The sequence below is a fragment of the Anser cygnoides genome, chromosome 7 (genome assembly GCF_040182565.1).
Source record: "Anser cygnoides isolate HZ-2024a breed goose chromosome 7, Taihu_goose_T2T_genome, whole genome shotgun sequence".
Taxonomy (NCBI): Eukaryota; Metazoa; Chordata; class Aves; order Anseriformes; family Anatidae; genus Anser; species Anser cygnoides.
The window spans coordinates 24,308,959-24,325,917 of record NC_089879.1 but is presented as its reverse complement, the minus strand read 5'-3'; the positions used below and the strand labels follow the sequence as shown (position 1 = coordinate 24,325,917).

At 44.8% G+C, this 16,959-nt stretch overlaps 1 protein-coding gene across 1 annotated transcript; it reads left to right on the top strand.

The window, feature by feature from the left end:
* The first annotated feature begins 556 nt into the window (after positions 1-556).
* CISD1 (CDGSH iron sulfur domain 1) lies at positions 557-12,337 on the top strand. Its single transcript, XM_048069592.2, has 3 exons — positions 557-712; positions 4,999-5,204; positions 10,333-12,337. Exons 1-3 carry the CDS (start codon positions 682-684, stop codon positions 10,420-10,422), a joined length of 327 nt encoding a protein of 108 aa, XP_047925549.2. The 5' UTR covers positions 557-681; the 3' UTR covers positions 10,423-12,337.
* Positions 12,338-16,959: the final 4,622 nt, after the last annotated feature.

Here is a 16,959-nt window from a genome sequence, read left to right as displayed (position 1 = left end):
AGTACCAGATGGATGTTGCATCCAAGACACCGTATGGTAGAAAAAGGAGAGGTGTGCTGCTGAAAAGGCTGAGAAGTAGGTCCCAGCCTCACAAGTCCTTGAGGACTCTTGGCACTATTTTTTTTTCCAAGTGAAGACCTAGATTCTAAGGTCAATACCTGGGTGTATGGGGTATAAAAGGCTATTGCTCATAAGGTTAAGTAGGTCTTAGCTGCACAAGTCCTTTAGGACTCTTGGCATTACTTTTTCAAATAAAGACCTAGATTCTCAGCTCAATACCTGTGTGGGGGGCATAAAAGGCTATTTCTTTGAAGGCACTGCTCTTCAGTTTACTTCTCTACAGCAAAATAGGGGAGTTCCATACACCACCACGCTCCACGTTCCATACACCAGCATAGCCACCCAGGGCCACTGACAGTACCACGCCAGCCCTACGCCCCCCTAGCGATGCCCACCACCCCAGCTGTGCCTGCGGCGGGCCCCAGAGCCCACTTTACCCACACTGACACTCCCCTCGAGGCCTCGCCTGCCCCCCTCGGCTGCTCCAACCCTTCTTTCTCCTCAGAGGGCCAGCCCCGCCGCCATCTTGAGGGCGGTCCCAGCCGCCATCTTGCGGGCGGGCGGCAGTGGCGGCGCAGGCGCGGAGCTGCGTGTGCCCTGCGCGGCGGCGGAGCGGGAGCCATGGGGCTGGGGCAGAACTCCAGCGTGCGGGGTGGGTAGGGACACGCGTGGGGACGGGGACACGCGGGGAGAGGACACGCGTGGGGACAGCGACACGCGTGGGGACGGGGTGGGAGGAGAAGGGAGGGGGGAGGAGGGGGCGCGGCCCCGCCCCGCTGGACCCCCGCTGACAAAATGGCGGCGGGGGGGGCTCAGCGCTGGGGGGTCGCGGGTTCGTGTCACCCCTCTGCCCTCAGCGGAGCGCTGGAGGGTCCCCCCGGGCGTCCCCTCGCCGGGCGGCGATGTGGTGCTTCAGGCCCCGCAGGAGCGCTCGTCCATCCGCGGTGGTGGGCGGGTTTAGGGCAGGCACGTGGAGAAAAGGGTTTCTGGTGAGGTTACGCTTGAGGGCGGCAGGCAGGTAGCGGCTCTGTCGCGGTTACGTGTCGTAAGGCAGTGAGTTTTGTCGCGACTGTCGGGGTGGCAGGCAGGTGTCAGTCCCCCCCAGATCCGATCCGAGTGGCTCATCTTTAGCTGCTCCCGGTCTGAATCCCGTTCCTTCGGATGCTGTGAGGCACCAGAAGCGACTTCACCCCCTCGGCCGGCTGCTTTTACCTTCACGTTTTCAGTGCAGTCACTCACCCAGGCAATGCCACCCCCAGCGTGGCCTGCAGAGAGGTGGCCTTTTGCTGTGGACAGCACTGGGCGGTTCCAGTCACGTTACTGGTTCCAGTCCCATTACCCAACCGTTACCACCAATATCTGGACAATAGCAATTTTTTCATTGACAAGAAAAGAAGGAGAACAAGACTTTAAAGTTAGGAGCAACTTTGAAGACAAAGTTTTTCACATATGGAGTCATTACTCCATAGGCAACTTCCAAATACCATCAGCACTTCTTAACCAGTAGATGTAGCTTAAAAATTGCCTCTGAGGAGTGTCTCGAGCTAACTTGGGAGGGGTGCAGCTATCCTGGGTTAGTGCCAGTTTTGGGCAAGTAAAGTGATACATGTGGCAGCAAGGACTGTGTACTGCTGGTGGAGCCAAGACCGTTTCATTTTCCCCGTGTGCTTGTCAGTGCAGATGGCAAATGCATGCTCTTCCTGCTGATAAAATGTCTGAGCTCTCTGGTAGATCCTAAAAGTGCCTCTGCTGTCTATATCTGGAAACATCCAGAGTAATTTTCTGGCTGACTAGGGAGAGGAGGAAGGAAAAGCCTTGTGATCCAACCCTCTTGTTCCTTAGGATATGTCCAAAGAATGTAGAAGAAAGTAAATTCCCATTATTGGCTTCTTGCTGTTATCTTCTGATTATTTTTTTCCTTGTTGGTTTATTTCTGCCCTTCTGGGATTGTGTTCCTTGGACTTTGGTTTCTTTCTTTACCTCTGTCTTCCCTTCTTTCATTTGTGTATTAATTTTTCTGGAGTTCCAGCCAAGCCTTTTCTATTGTGTAGTGATTATAGCATTGAAGCAAATTTTCTCCCATGTTACATGGGCCTGTAGTGTCTTGTTCTGTCGTGACTTGTGACACTGTGTTTTTGTATTATACCAGAGTGAGGATTTCTTTAATAATATCTCAGATGTTGCTCTTAATCTTCTTATTTAAAACAAAAAAAAAAAAAAGAAGACAAAGAAACTTGACATTCTACATCAGTGTCAAGGTGCCTCTTCAAGCAGTACATGTAGGAGCTTGGCAGCAAACTGTTGAATTGGTGCTGGAGACCTCTTGAAACAGCGTTTAAAGTATTTTAAAAGTTCTGAAAACTGTTTTCTTTCACAAATGCAGTTTATGATTTAGTTCAAAAGATTAAATGGACATTTCAGCTTTTCCAAATCTATTTGTGAAACACAGTAATGGTTGACAAGATGACTTGCTACCTCGGAAACTTTGCAGGCTGATCTCATTATAAGAGAGACATTCCATTTATAAATTCAAATAATGACATTTATTGAGCCAATGCTGAAATGTAATGGATAGGCTTCTTTAAATGTTTGGATTTCATCTATTATCAGTTGATGGCATTTTCTACCTTGATGTAGCTCCAGAGAAGTGATAAGAAAAGCTAATATAGCCAAAAAAAAAAAAAAGACACTACATTCTATTACAAGAAAAAAATATATACTAAGTTGTTTGTCTATACACTAGCTGCCCATGTGTAGCAGATGAATCTGGGCCTCAGGAAAAGAAGTAAAGAATAAGTGAAAAATTAGATGACGGGTATTCTAAATTAACGATCTCTGCTTGCTGAGCTGACTGTGCTATGCATGGTTATGGGGTTAGAGGGGTCTGGGTTACCTGCAGATGTGCAGACACCAGCTCTTTCTGAATGTGCTGGAAGGCAGTGAATTTTAGTGCAGACCTTCCTGCTCAGCTGGTAGTCACAGAAGTGTTTTTATGGTCAGAATCTTTTACACTGATGCCCACTCTGGGCAATACCTGTGTTTTCCTGGCCATCGTTGTAGCTGCACTTCACATTTTCTGGGGAATCGCTTTGAACCTGTCAGACCCAGCCTGTCCCTGAGCTGGCTGGGTGCCTTCTGCCCTCTATAGCCCTGCTCGGCTCCTGGAAACCTGCTTGAGCAGGAAGGGGAAAGGGTGCTACAGGCTGTGGTGGTTTTCCCTGGGAGAACTTGCTGCTTCTCACAGGTTGGTTTGGGCTGTGTTGCTAAATTAACGCCGACTTTCATGGAATCACTTCTTCAACTTCACCTCCTCAGTTCTTACCCTGTGCTATCACGATTAATGCATTGCTCTTGCTAGTTTGCAATGGGGAGATAAAGAAATTAGAACTCACTAGATAGGTATAAAAAAACTGAATTCACTATATGTTCTCTGGGTCTTTTATTGTTTTAAGAAGTTTTTGAGCAGGGAAACATGCTCTCAGTCATCCGATATTAAAATGCAGAAAACCATCTTTAACTTGGTCACCCTGTTATAGGGCAGGTTTGTCACTCACTTGCAGGGGAGGTGTCAGCGTATGCTGGTCTCCTCTGCTTCCTTTTACTAAGAAGACAAACTTTCAAGGATTTATGCATCTTTTTCTCTTAGTAAGACACATAGCAAGAATTCCCCATCCCTCTACCCAAATCTTATTGGGACTACATTTCATCATACAAGTGTTTGTCTAATTCCATGTACTGTTAGATCCAGACCCTTGTGAATCAGCACAGTGCGTGTTAGCTAATGCTGCCTTCTAGATGAGGAGAGAACTTGGTATGGATTTTAGTGCTGTGAGACAGAGAAGAAAACCTTGATCCTCGTAGTGGAAGTTCACAGTGGCAATACTTCATGCCTGTTCACCATGGAGAGTTGAACAAACTAACAAGGGCTTTTTGTTTCTTACCCTTTAGGTTTAATGCAGTAATGTCTCTTGCTTGAAAGATACAGTCTGGCTTGGTGTCTTTCAATCCCGTATGAATTCTGAAGGATAAGAGAGAAATTCCCAACTGAAGACTCTTCTAGTTCTCTTAAGTTGTGTAAATGTGCTAAAACTTTAAATTCTTTTAGATATATTTGTCTGTAGAGTCAGCCAGGCTCTTATCATACATGTGAGGAGTACGTGTGTGTGTAGAAGTTGGGGATAAAAAGCAAAGAAAGCAGCTGGGTGCTGCTCTGAGAGAGATGGCCAAGGCTGTTACAGCAGTCAGAACCATTAGGCCAAAGTCCAGGGTGTTTTCATGGGGCAGAGATAAAACAGTAGAGCCACAAAAAATAGGAAAACCCCTTGCAGAAAAGCAAATTAAAATGAGCGATAAAAACTGCAAAGTTTTTAGAGATAACTAGAGGTGGGGAAAAAGCGAGGATGGAGGTGGTGGAAAGAAACTATTTTAATGGAGGTTGTATTTCAGAGAGTCAGGATAATCCAGTTAAATCTGTGTTATTGTTCTTAAATATAATCCTTTCGGATCCGTGTTCTTACCTGCACTCCTCAGTAGGGATTTAATCTAAGCTGTTTTTTGTTGCTGTTATAAAGTGGTAATATTTTAAATAACTTCCTTATTGCCAAACAGCTCGGAAATTTTTGGTTATAGCATGTGTTTAAAAAAAAAAAGTTACTCAGTACTTATACCCTTGAGGGATCTGTTTGGGTTGTTGATGTTATATGGAAGGGACTGGGGTGAAGGAGAACTCAGATCAGTGGAAGGGAGTAAATTAGTTGGGTGAGTATCAAGAGAAAATGTTCTAAAATACTGCATTTCTCCCACAGAACAGAAAGGTCACTTGGAAAGACGGAGGTGTTGTCGTGAGCACAGAGATATTTACTACTTTGAGTAGCTTTAATAGAATAGAATGTTTTCCTCAAAAGCCTGACACTCTTTCTTTTTCTGCTTCTCTTCTAGTTGAATGGATTGCTGCAGTCTCCTTAGCTGCTGGAGCAGCTGCTGTTGGGTATCTAGCTTACAAAAAATTTCTCTCTAAAGACAAGTGCTGCAAAGCAATGGTGAATCTCCATATCCAGAAGGATAACCCCAAGGTAGTCCATGCATTCGATATGGAAGATCTGGGCGACAAGGCTGTGTACTGTCGCTGTTGGAGATCCAAGAAGGTAAGAGAAGAAAAAATAGTCCAATTTTGTTGACGTGCATGCATCTTTCAATAAAACTGTTTTCAGACTGCTTCATTTAAAGGAAACTAACTTCTTTTCACCTAAGCTATTCTGCAGTGAGATGTAGTAGTAACTGAATCCTTAAAACTATGTAGATTTAGGGAGAGTGAAGTCTGCAGATCAGCGGTAATAGTGAGCAGTGTTTCTTTAGCTCTGAAGAAGCAAACAGCTTGAAAGGACAGCTGCTGTATAGAGTAATTAGTCATGAACAACAGGTTGCATTTTGCTACTGACACTCATCCAAAATTAGTGGTCTGCTGGCAGGTGAAGAAGAGCTCAGGAGCCACAGGCTGAGAGGACCTTAAATGCCTTTTACTAGAGGAATTTGGAAGCTTACTCTGTCAGAAGATTCCTTGCTGCTAGTTCGTGGTGTGAATGACCAAAACCCATCCAGAAGTCTCTTGGTATACAAGGCTGGTGTCAAATGGTCACTTGCCATGTCTGAGCTCACCATTAAATCACACAGACAGGGAGAGTGCAGAACTGGTTTGGGAAGACCCTTACTTGCACAGATGGTGTTATTGGTGCTGCTGCTCTGTCCTGAATTATTTGTGTAGTATTTCCGTGTACCATAGATAGCTGCCTTTTGCCTCACAAATCAGTACAGCCGTGAACGGTTTCCAGCAGTGATGGAGGTAATCTAAAAAGAAGTCATTGTGGTTAAAAGCTTTTGAAGAAAGATGGACTTGATGTACCTTTGCAGCTCATAGTTATATGGGTAATCCTAAGGAAGAACCAGTGAAATCATGCTGGCATACTTTTGGAGACGATTTTTGAGAAATGAAGAGTCTATCCTGGCATCGGTCTGTCCGACTTGCTTGCCTGTGAAGTTGGCAACATCCGTTGCCTAACAGCAGTGTTTAGCATGATAACCTAGCTTTTCAATGGCACCGTAAGATCAGGTTTAAATCTGAAATAGAGATGTGAGACACTTGAAGCAACCGAGATCTCTACAGTGTAGCAGTAGTTCTGGGATCTGTAATAAGAGAAAGTGGCTTGTATGAGTAGCCTGGTCCGTGTACAGCTAGCACATATTTAAAAGCAGTTTTTTAAGTCAAGGTGCTAACATGTGGAGACTGAAATAATACAAACGTTCAAAGCCAGGTAACTGAGGCCAACAGCCTAGAAATCCAGTTCAATGCTAGGCTTCTCATACCTCGGAGACTGCTCCAATCGGGCTGCGATGTGTGCGATTCTCCAGGTAATGTAACTTTGGGTTTTTGCTGCTGCCAGAGCTTCATCACCTTGAGGATAAAGCCTAGACGTTTGTAGCTGTACTTAGTTTAAAGCTAAAACATTACTGGGCATGTAACAGCATCATGACTGGATTTTCTAAGTAGTCCTGTGGAGGCAGGCTTGTCATCTCTGCTCTGAATGGAAAAGCAAGGTTGTTTTTTCCCCCATGGCCACAACATGCTCCATGGACCAACTTACATACAGTATGATAGTACAATGGGGAGGTGTGTGCACTTAGATGCAGTGCTGCTGGCTGTACAGCATGCAGGTAGCACGCACGTGTATACAAAGTCTCTGGGTTAAATCTCAACGGAGAGCCAACATCCCAGAATTGAAAGTGGCCCTGAGTGCAACCACTTCAGAGAAGAAAAATGTGGAGGAAAAAAGGCAGCTGTAAGTATCTGCAGTTGGTTGTAATGTCTGAATTCGAGTTTAACTCAGGTAAACTCAGGTTTACTCAGGTTGTACTGTAGGCAGCTCCTTCAGTGCTTCTCACCAGAAAAAAAAATCCTAAGCTGACCCTTGGTATTTACATTTTCTGCTTTCTCCTCTAGAAAACAGAAAGGGAAAATTTGCATCTGCATTTAAGGTTTGTAGGTCTTGCAATTATTCTAGTTATTGCTTGATTCTATCTTGGTTGTGTGAAATAAAAATCTGATTAATTACATTTTGCCATATATTGCAGGGTGTTGTCAGTTCAGGAACGTGCTGTCCTACTGAGGCCGCTGTAATCGGATGCTAAAAGGAAGTAGATGGCGGCTGCCTTATAATGAGCCTGTTCCTAGAACTCTGCTCTGAAAGGTCTTGTAAAGGCATTAAGGAGCTCAGTGGAAAATTTTGCAGGCACTTTTTTTCTTGTACTGATGCTTAATAATGAGGATTTTAATCAGCATGTTCTGCTTCAAAGACCGCAGTTTCCAGCATTGCTGCCTTCCCCTTGCCCTGACAGTTGACCTTGTGTGGTGGGCAGCATGGGCTTTGAGACGGTGTGCGTGCTGCTTCTCCTGCTCAGTTACTGCCAGGCAGTAGTGAAGTACAGGGAGCAGTTCTTGTCAGTTAGCCTGATCTGAGGCACTGGGCTGTTAGCAGAAGGCCCTGTGGCATTATGAGCCACGGGCTATTTCTGTGTGTGCTGACGGCGTGCGTGCACTCCAGCTGGCTCTGCGTGGTTTCTGGGAAGAAACAATTGGACAGTCCAAAACAGTTGGACGATACAAGAGTGGTTTTGGGTAGCTTAAAAAAAAATTCTCAGTTATTTGTTGACTTTTTTGCTCATTTTTTCCTGAAATAATGTACTTCAAAGGCTTTTTTTTTTTTTTTTTTGTGCTGGCCAAAGTTCTAATGCTTAGAGTACCCTTTGTTGGGAACATTTGTTTATTTTAGACATGTGGTATCTTCAGATAAGTCTGCCTTGGGACGTAGTGTTCTGTTAGAGCAGGTGGTAGGTAGGTTTTTTAATGGCCCTTTCCTATTCAGTGCTGTGCTCTGCCGGGACTTCATAGCAGTGCTTAAGCTTCGTGGAAAAACCCACTGTTGAAAGTTATCACTGCAGAAGCAAGGATTTTGTCTTAAAACCAAACAGTAATTAGTCTAAAGTTAGAACATTTGTTTTCTTTTACATTTTTATGCTTGTGAGCTGAAGGCGGGGGATCTTAATTTGTTTATTTGTGATGACCTGCAGTCTGTGTCTTCCAGGTGGGTGTAGTCTGCAGGCTGCAGGTTGAGGAACACTGCTGCAGAGTATCAGAAGAAACAAACCTGTTCAGTGCCAAGGGAGATGAGATGAGCTGTCCAGACCACTGCACAGCTCCCTCAGGGCTTGAGCTTTGACCACTGTTGCTATCTTGCTTTATCGTAAGCAAGGATAAACATCTTGTGTCAGGCCCAGCATCCATCTAGTTCAGTATCTGGTCTTGAAGGTGACCAAGTGGGTTCTCTGGAAAAGTGGCTGCTGTTTTGTGTTGTGTGTGGGGGGGGGGGGGGGGTTGTTTGTTGATTGTGTTTTTTTGTTTGTTTGTTTTTGGATTAGAGATCAGCTAGCCCAGAGGATGCTGAGCAGCCCAAGTTGGTAGCTGTTAAAGACTCAGTGCCATCCGATATGAATTCCACCATTTTTGTCACCTGAAGTAGGGATGTCACTGTAGCTGGACCTTGGGCCTGCCTTCTTGGGGCACGTGAGGTGTTTCGTGTCTGATGGAAGCTGGGGTGGTACTCCTGAGAACACCGATGGACTCTGGTGTTGCCTGGAGAAACAGCTAGCCCGGAAACACCTGGGTGGGAAGCTGATGAGAATCTCATGAACATATGTACTTGTTTGCCCTAATTTTTGCCAAGTGGCTGTCAGTACCTACTCATTGAGTCAAAAATAATTGATTGACTCAAAAGTCCCTGCATGAATCAGCTTGCATGAGTATTCTCCAAATTCGGGGGTGGTAGGGGGGTGGTCTTTATTTGGAAAATTCACCTGCCATTTATAGCATGGGTTTTGACGTTTTGTAACTGTGAAAAGCAAACATCAAAAAACCCTCACCTCTTGGCCTGCCCCCACCCTACCCTACAGGCATGCGGCTTTATTTTTAGAACTCTGAGAACGTTTCTTACTCGTTTGTTGTCTTCATTATATTGCTTTCATGCAGCAATTTGAAATCTTTTATTCTAGCTAAGCCCAGATGATGGGGCATCAATTTTATTTAAGGCTATGACTGGGGCATGAACATTGGGATCAACAGCGTGTCAAAGACTGATGGTGACTATACTGTGAGGGGATATTGTGTTCTAGGGGCACAAGCTTAACGTCTGACTTTGATTCCAGCTACTTCTAAGCAAAGAAAATAGAAACCGAATGCAAAACACGGGTGTGATTTATGTCACTGTCTCTAGGGTGTCCTCTGCAGAATGGGCACAGCCCTGAAAACTCGTCCCTGAGAGATGGTGGGGTCTGACCTAACTCTTGTTGCTTCGCAGAATGTCCTTTGGCTTTTGCAGAGGAAAAGACAGTTCCTGAGAGCAGAGTGGCTGCGAGCAGCCCAGGAGCTAGGCAGTTACAGCTGGCTGAAGGAGTCCCTTTGGGTCTTGCTTTGGCCAGGCTGTTCCAGTTTTTTAATGGAACAAACATTTCTTCACATTACTTCCTCAGTGCTACCCTTAGAAGCCCCTGATGAATAAACATGTCTTTTGGAAGTGCAGTTTATTTCCATCATCAGGTCAGAATCCTGACGTAGAATCCAGCTTGCGCAAGTGGACCTTTGTGTCGGTGAGATAAGCTAGCTCTGTCGGGATGAAGCAAAGAAGGCTTGCCACTAGCCATCTGGAGGCAGGACTAATCTCTTGGTGCGTCTCTCAAATAAGAGATGAGCCAGGGAAGCTGTCCTTTCCTTATCATATACTGAGGAAAACCAGGAAAAAAAAAAAAAACAGGATTTGTTCCCGTTTCTTTTCCTCTCCCCACCTACCATCCGTAGCTGTGCTCAGCTCTGGCTGTTGCTCAGGAAAACAGAGTGTGGGGCAAGGTTGAGAGCAGGATTCTCCAGATAGGTTACAGTTGAAGGTCATCTCGGGCTGCATTTTCCCCGTGCTGGCCTGAGGCTGGAACACCAAATAGCGTGGAGTTGAGTTGCTTTGTTTTCATAACAAGCCCCTTGTCCACTCAGAGCTCACATGGACAGAACTAGTGTTCAGCCAAACTTCAGGGAGACCTGAAGTGCCGGTGCAGAAGTTACATTCTGCAGTCACGGTGGATTTAACGAGGAGACACTCTAATGAACTTCTCAACGTGGGTTCTTAATTCTGACTGCGGGTGTACTTTAGATGTGTTTATTCTTTCTCATTTCAGTTCCCACTGTGCGATGGCTCGCACACAAAGCACAACGACGAAACTGGCGACAATGTCGGGCCGCTGATCATCAAGAGGAAGGAGGCGTAGAGTGGACAGTAGAAGCTACAAAATGAATGTCTGACAAATCCTCTGCTCGCTTGTGATTGGGGGGAAAAACCACAAATTCATTGTCATGTCACTGAAGACTTTCCAGTGTAGTAGATACATCAGGCTTCAGCATGTGTATTTTTTCTGGTGCTTGTCTTGTCTTAATCACTACAATGCATAAGTTACTAAATAGTCATGGTTTAATTTTTTGTCCTGTAAAGTGTGTATACCCTTTCATTGAGTATGAAACTAAAATGACGCACAGAATGTACTTGAGAAAATAGTTATTGTTATTTTCAAATACATGTGTACTACTCTGAGGCCATTCAGCAGAAAGAATATTCAGAAGGGAGATCTTAAAATTTCGGGGAGGTTTGAAAGTCATGGATCTGGATAGAGTTCTACTTAAAAGGCAGCGGCAGGAAAGAAATCATGGTGCCAAAATGCAGCTTAACCTCTTACCACGCTGCGTTTTCTGCAGATGTCCCGTTTGGCCTGTAACACTACCATTCTGCGTGGCTTCCATGAAAGAATGCACTTAAAATTGCTCTGAACAGACAATGTGAAATGCTTATAGCTAGCTGGGGCTAAAGGACAACTTCACCTTTGATTTAACAGCCATGTTGAAACTCGACCCTACTACCATATGGTGTGGAAAACATACTACCGGAACAGCAGACCTGTGTGTAGAGTAGGATTAGATGGTCTCTGTGAGAGCTTTGGTAACAGACGAGTGGAAGGACACGAAGTGCTCAGAGTGGTGGGCAGGGGTGGCCAGATATTTTATTTTTTTTTTGCTGCTAAAAGGCCTTAGTTTCACTTGCACTCTCTAGCAGTGAGTGGAGCTAATCTCCCCAGACCACAGGACAGGGAGGCTATGCTGATTTATCCCAGAAGCTAAAATAAAAACTAACCCCCCACCCACTGTTACTGTCTGCTTCATCATTGCTCCAGCTGCTTGCGGAGGACTCTTCCTCCTCCTGCAGAGGGAGCAGGCACACCTTTACTAAGTGCCCTTAGGCTCAATGTGTCTTAAATAGCTCCTGCCTTCCTGGGCTAACTGCTAATGTGGATCAGCTAATTTTACCAAAAGAACAGACATGGACAGGCTTTGGTGGCAGCTAGAAACATAGGGAAAAGGAAGGACGAGACGAGAACTCATCCTCCTTTTGTATGGCACTTGTCTGCTTCATCTGACACAGTTGCATTAATGACTGTAATGTTGGTTTCCTTAAATAACTTTTGATTTATCAGTGTGCAAATTACTACAAAGCAAAACCCAAAGAATGTGGTGGCAGAGGGCAGTTTTGTATTAAACCTGGTCCACTAGCATAATTGCAGCTTGTGTGATGTCCAATGTCCAGAGGGAGAGACTACCTCAGAGCTAGAGAAAAGGCCTCGTCAAGAAGCTGAAATTTTAACCTGGACCCCTTAAAGATTCTTCCAGATGATTGGGGCGATAGAGGTTTTATTTTTGTTAAGGGTGTGGTTGGTACAGCTGGTTAAAACTGAAAACATTTTGCATATTCTCAATGTGAGACTTTCAGAGGCTGAGGTCTTAGCTGAGCGGTTTGAACTTGGGCAGAAGGCACAGCAAGTAGAGAATGTGGCACAGAAGTAAAGGAAAGTTGTGTGCAGGTGGAGTGCAGCGCAGGGGGCAACTACTGTCTGGGAGAGACCTCTACTTGCAAGAAGTTGCAGTCAAATATATTTAGTCTCATCTTCTTCCTGTCATGACCGTAAAGGTACTTGATATTTTTTACTTGGCCAAGTACTGATGCACATGGAAAGTTGTTTTAATCTTAAATTATCAAACACATTTGTTTTATCCAAAACAAAGTTATTTCTGTACTACTAGAATATGGCACTGGATATTTCTGTATTTTTGTCAAATACACATTTGAGTTCATCTTAACCTCAAGGCTGTGTTGTCTGTGTTCTCGTCAGTGTGCTGTTTCTTTTTGGGGAGAATTGCACCGCAAGTCATGCTGCTGTAATCATAAACCTGTGTCTGGGTTGGGTTTTCCTTCTGAGACTTCTTTTCCTGGTAGCAGCAAAGTCCAGCTGCTCTTGAATAAAAGTTCCATGAAAACTACAGTCGTGTTTTAAGAGATGAAGTCACGAAGTCTCAGACGAATCTCCTGAGTCCTGGAGTTTGCTTGTAAAACATTTCTGGGTGCTTGAGTATCAGAGAAGAGGGTTTCGTGAGAAGCTCTTCTTCCCAAGAGGAGAGGATGCAGAAGCAGAGTCTTTGCCGGTTTACATCCTGGTGAGTTTGTGTTGGAGAAGTGTCACACTTACAAATGTTGACATGAAGAAGAGTTTATTTCAGTGCACATACAGTTTTCTCTGCTGTACTTAAAAAAAAGTTCCTGCTACTTGCATGCGTGATCTGTTTATAGTGAAAAGAGGTAACCTGAATGTGAGTAAGCAAACTTGCCAGTAGTCTTAATGAGCACCACAAAATACTTTTATTTTTCTGCCTTATTACTAGAATAGGTTATAGTCGTATGACTGAGTGCTTGCCTGCTCTAGTGTTCTCTGAAATCTGTTACTCAGTGATTTCCTCAAATAACCTCTAGAAGGGGAGGTGAATTGGTTAGATCTTTGCCAGGTTTAAACTATCAAGAAATTCTGCAAATGTGCATCTTCACATTAGATTGAAACAAGATTGTGGTACAAGTCCTTCATAGTGAAAGTAGTGAAGGATCCTTCTCCTAGAGTATTTTTCTATTCGACATGATTACTTTTCAATGGAAGGTGAAACAAACAAAAATACTGATTTTGCAGCAGCCAAGTCTCACTCACCAAAAGAGTCTGAATGTCAAATACCAAAGTGTTGCTGGAATTGCTGGTGTTGAGGAGGAGGCAGCTGTGGGTTATAGAGTATTTTCTGCATGCTCAATTTGCACACCATTAATCTAATGGGTAATTTCCAGCGGCGGAGGCCAGCGCTGCAATCACACGCTCTCCCGCTAGGCGGAAACAAACGCTGTGCAATTGGCAAGGCTCGACGTGGAGAATGCTGTTCTGGAGGGGTTTTTATAATTGCATCTGTTTATGTCTGTTTTTTCAGCAGCTTGCTGCCTGTCTGAGCCCAGGTGTCTAAGAGTGCTGCAGAAACAAGCTTGGCACAAAGCACCTTTTCATCTGCGGAGGCTCATGGGGTTTGAATCCAGGAACTGGTTGTTATCACCAGTTCCCCAACAGCCAGCAGCAGAGCTGACCACAGACCCTCCTGAAATCTTTGGGATACCCTAGCGTTTTGGGCCTTTTTCTGGGGCCGTCGGGGCAGCCTGCAGCAGAAGTTGGGGTCTGTGAAATTTATGTTACAGAATCGCATAGCAGTTGCATGGGGATTTTCCTTTGAAGTGTGATACAGCCAGCTAAAGACGTCGAAATGTGAGTCAGTGCTGTATCATCGTTGCTCACTGCGCTAACGGAAGAACATCTTATAATAGCAGGAAGGGTAACGCTGTAGGCGTGAAACCAAACATTAGTACGGCAAAAAAAACTTGTCAGCTGGCTTCTCTTTCCCCAACCTGAGCACACAGGTCTTGGCTTTTGTTTGAGCTCCTGAAGCTGCCTTCAAGGCTGATAAAACCCACCCAGGGCCCTGGCTGGCTTGGGCAGGAGGGCATGCTGTCCCTGTGGCACGTCGGTGGTGAGGTTGGGCCCCAGCACGGCTGCCACCAGCCTGAGTTCATCGGGGCTCAGCATCGCTATTTCGGGCCGGTCAGACACATCCCACGGACCTGCTGAGAAGACCAAATGCCTCCTCAGTTGTCACTGCAGATACTGATACTGTCAGGTACTACAAACACTGTCATGTATTAAGTCGAGCAGCTTTGGATAACCATTCCCCAAAAAGTTTTGTGCACTCAGGCTTACTCTGCTGTCTTTTCCCTGTGTCAGCGTGACTCTTCTGCACCATCAGGAGAACGACCATTTTCCTAGAGCCATCATTAATGTAGGATGGGTATCAGGGCTGCTGCTAATGCAGCGAGGAGCAAGCTAGAGAAGATTTAATGCCACATAACATTGCTGGGTGGTATCAATGGGATAAATCAAAGGACAGAAGACAATGTGTTGCACTTCATTATCCCTCTTAATAGGGTGAAGGGTAAGATGTACAAAGTGACTCTTCGTTAGCTCCAGAGATGAGGCAAATTTGTTTTCCAAAATCTTTCCCTTGGAGCCTGCGGGGTTATGTGCCTTGAGCAGACCTCTGCTAGTTACCGTGTGTTCCCTCCTCAGCTGTTTGTGAAATGTTGCAGTACTGCACAGAAAGCAGCATATGCTTACACCATGGGTCCCCCGTTAGCAGGCCAATGTTCGTGCATGCCTACCTTTGTAAAGTGTTTAATTAGTTGTGCAATTATAATAAATAGGAGTGTTTACCTGTATTCTTCCTGAAGCTGGTAAAGCTGCAGCAGGCTTATGTCATTGCAGCACAGGGGAATTCGGTCCACCTCGCTCACCTACGGTTTGGACACATTTATACACACACACACCCAAAAAAAAGTGCCTTCTGCTCTCCAGGAGAAGCCTGTGCGTAGAAGTGGAGCTTCCTGAGCACACCAGAAATTACAGCTCCGATGTGTGAAGCATTCAAAATTCAGCATTCTGCAAAGATCCGCTCAGTAGCTGGAATGTTTGCGCCGTTCAGTCAAGTCAGCTGGCAACAGGAACGCAGCAAAATGAATGATAAGGTCACTGACTGCGTAACTTTTCTCAAATACTTTTCTGCAGCTGGCAAATATAACCATACATGGATAAAATGTGGTCAAGACGCACTGTCTGTTCACAGCCAGGACTCTTGCTCTAGACTTGAGTACCAAAACAACGGCCAGAACTGACTTACGCTTCAGTAATTATTGAATTTGTTGCTCTTTTTAAACAGTGTGATCTTGCTCTTTCCTTCTCTTCTTGGCTCCAACATCTGTGCAGGTTAAATTACTTTTTAAGGGTTGAAATTCTTTTGCTTTGCAGACAAAGTTCAGGCAAAAAATACCGTTTAGTAGAAGAGACCTATTTTTTAAATGCCACTTGGCAGTGGGTTTAGTCAATAAATAGGTGTTTAATTTTACAGCACATGGAGGCAATGTAACTAGCCTCTAGGGAAAGACAAAGAGGCATTTTAAATAAACCTCTTGGCATGTTAATCATCTTAAACCAAGAACCAGGGTTATCTTAAAGCATTAGGATGTGACTGGTAAAATGCCATCATGCATTTGTAAAACCTGAGCAATGCTCTGGTAGAGATACAAGACTGTACTCAAAATCTTTGTTTAGAAAGGCAAAGGGAGTAGTCTTTAGCTACCTGCAATCCACAAGACCAGGTGACAGTACTAAAGACATTGCTCTTATGCCACTGTTTCAGAACTAAGCGTAACTTGTTGCCCCAAGATGTCTAAGTTACACGTCTCTCCTGGCTGTTTTCTGGGGCTGGAGGCAGCAAAACCAAGTTTCCACGAATCACGGTGTAATTCCATCTTCTGCATTGATTAAGTAATGGTACGTTCTATCTTCCACAAGAGACCAGGCATGCAAGCCGGACTCAGTACACGGCATGCTGGGGCTATGCAAAGCAGCTCAATGATGCCTTTTGTCTTTCTCAATGCTCTTCCTGATGTTGCCCAACATTTTGTTGGCTGGTTTTGGCTGCAGATGCACGCTGAGCTGATGATCTCAGACAACTGTCAACAGTGACTTGAGGATCTCTTTCCTGGGCAGTGACAGCCAGTTCCAGGTTCAGCTTTGGCGTGGATTATTTTCCTTTACACGTGTTATCTTAGGCTGATCCACGCAGAAGCTCCTGTGCCAACGTTGTGCCTTTCATTGGACTGCCCCGAGGTCAGGAGCATCCGCAGACCTGACGATTTTGTGCACACTTCCTTCTGCAGGTCATGAATGAAGATGATGAATAAAACTGATCTCGGTACCCACCCTCTGCTGCCTCCTCTCCACCCTTCTATTTGCTGCCTGGCCTTTAACCTCCTTTCAGTCCAAAAATGAACCCTTCCTCCAAATCCAGTGCTTGGTTTATTTAATGATACATAAAAAAAAAAAAAAAGTCCACTAACTTTGAGGAAGAAAGAAACTATTGAAATTAGCCTCCTATCTTTACTGTCCTTGTAGCTTTCTAATACAAAACAGACTTCCAAAATGTAAAGCTGCAGCTCAGTTTGTAGAAGAAGTGATCCGGAAAATGCACAACGAATTAACCTCAAAATAAATTTTTTAAGGGTTCTTTATTATCTCCGGAGAGTGTAGGTTGTTGTTTGACAATGTCGCTCTGTTTTCACACTGGAAAACCCCAGGCGTACCTGGTTGCTAGGGCGGAGAGTAATGTCAGAGAGGTTGCATCAGTCACGGCCAAGTAAAATATTAATCAGAGAGCCTCCTGTTGTGGGACCCGATGCTTAAGTGAAAAGGCAATGGCTGGGAAAGAAAATGGGATAGCGCAGTGAGCTTTAGAGCTACAACAGGTGAAGGTAACTGAGATTTTAGAACAAAAAAGCATAGAACTACTGT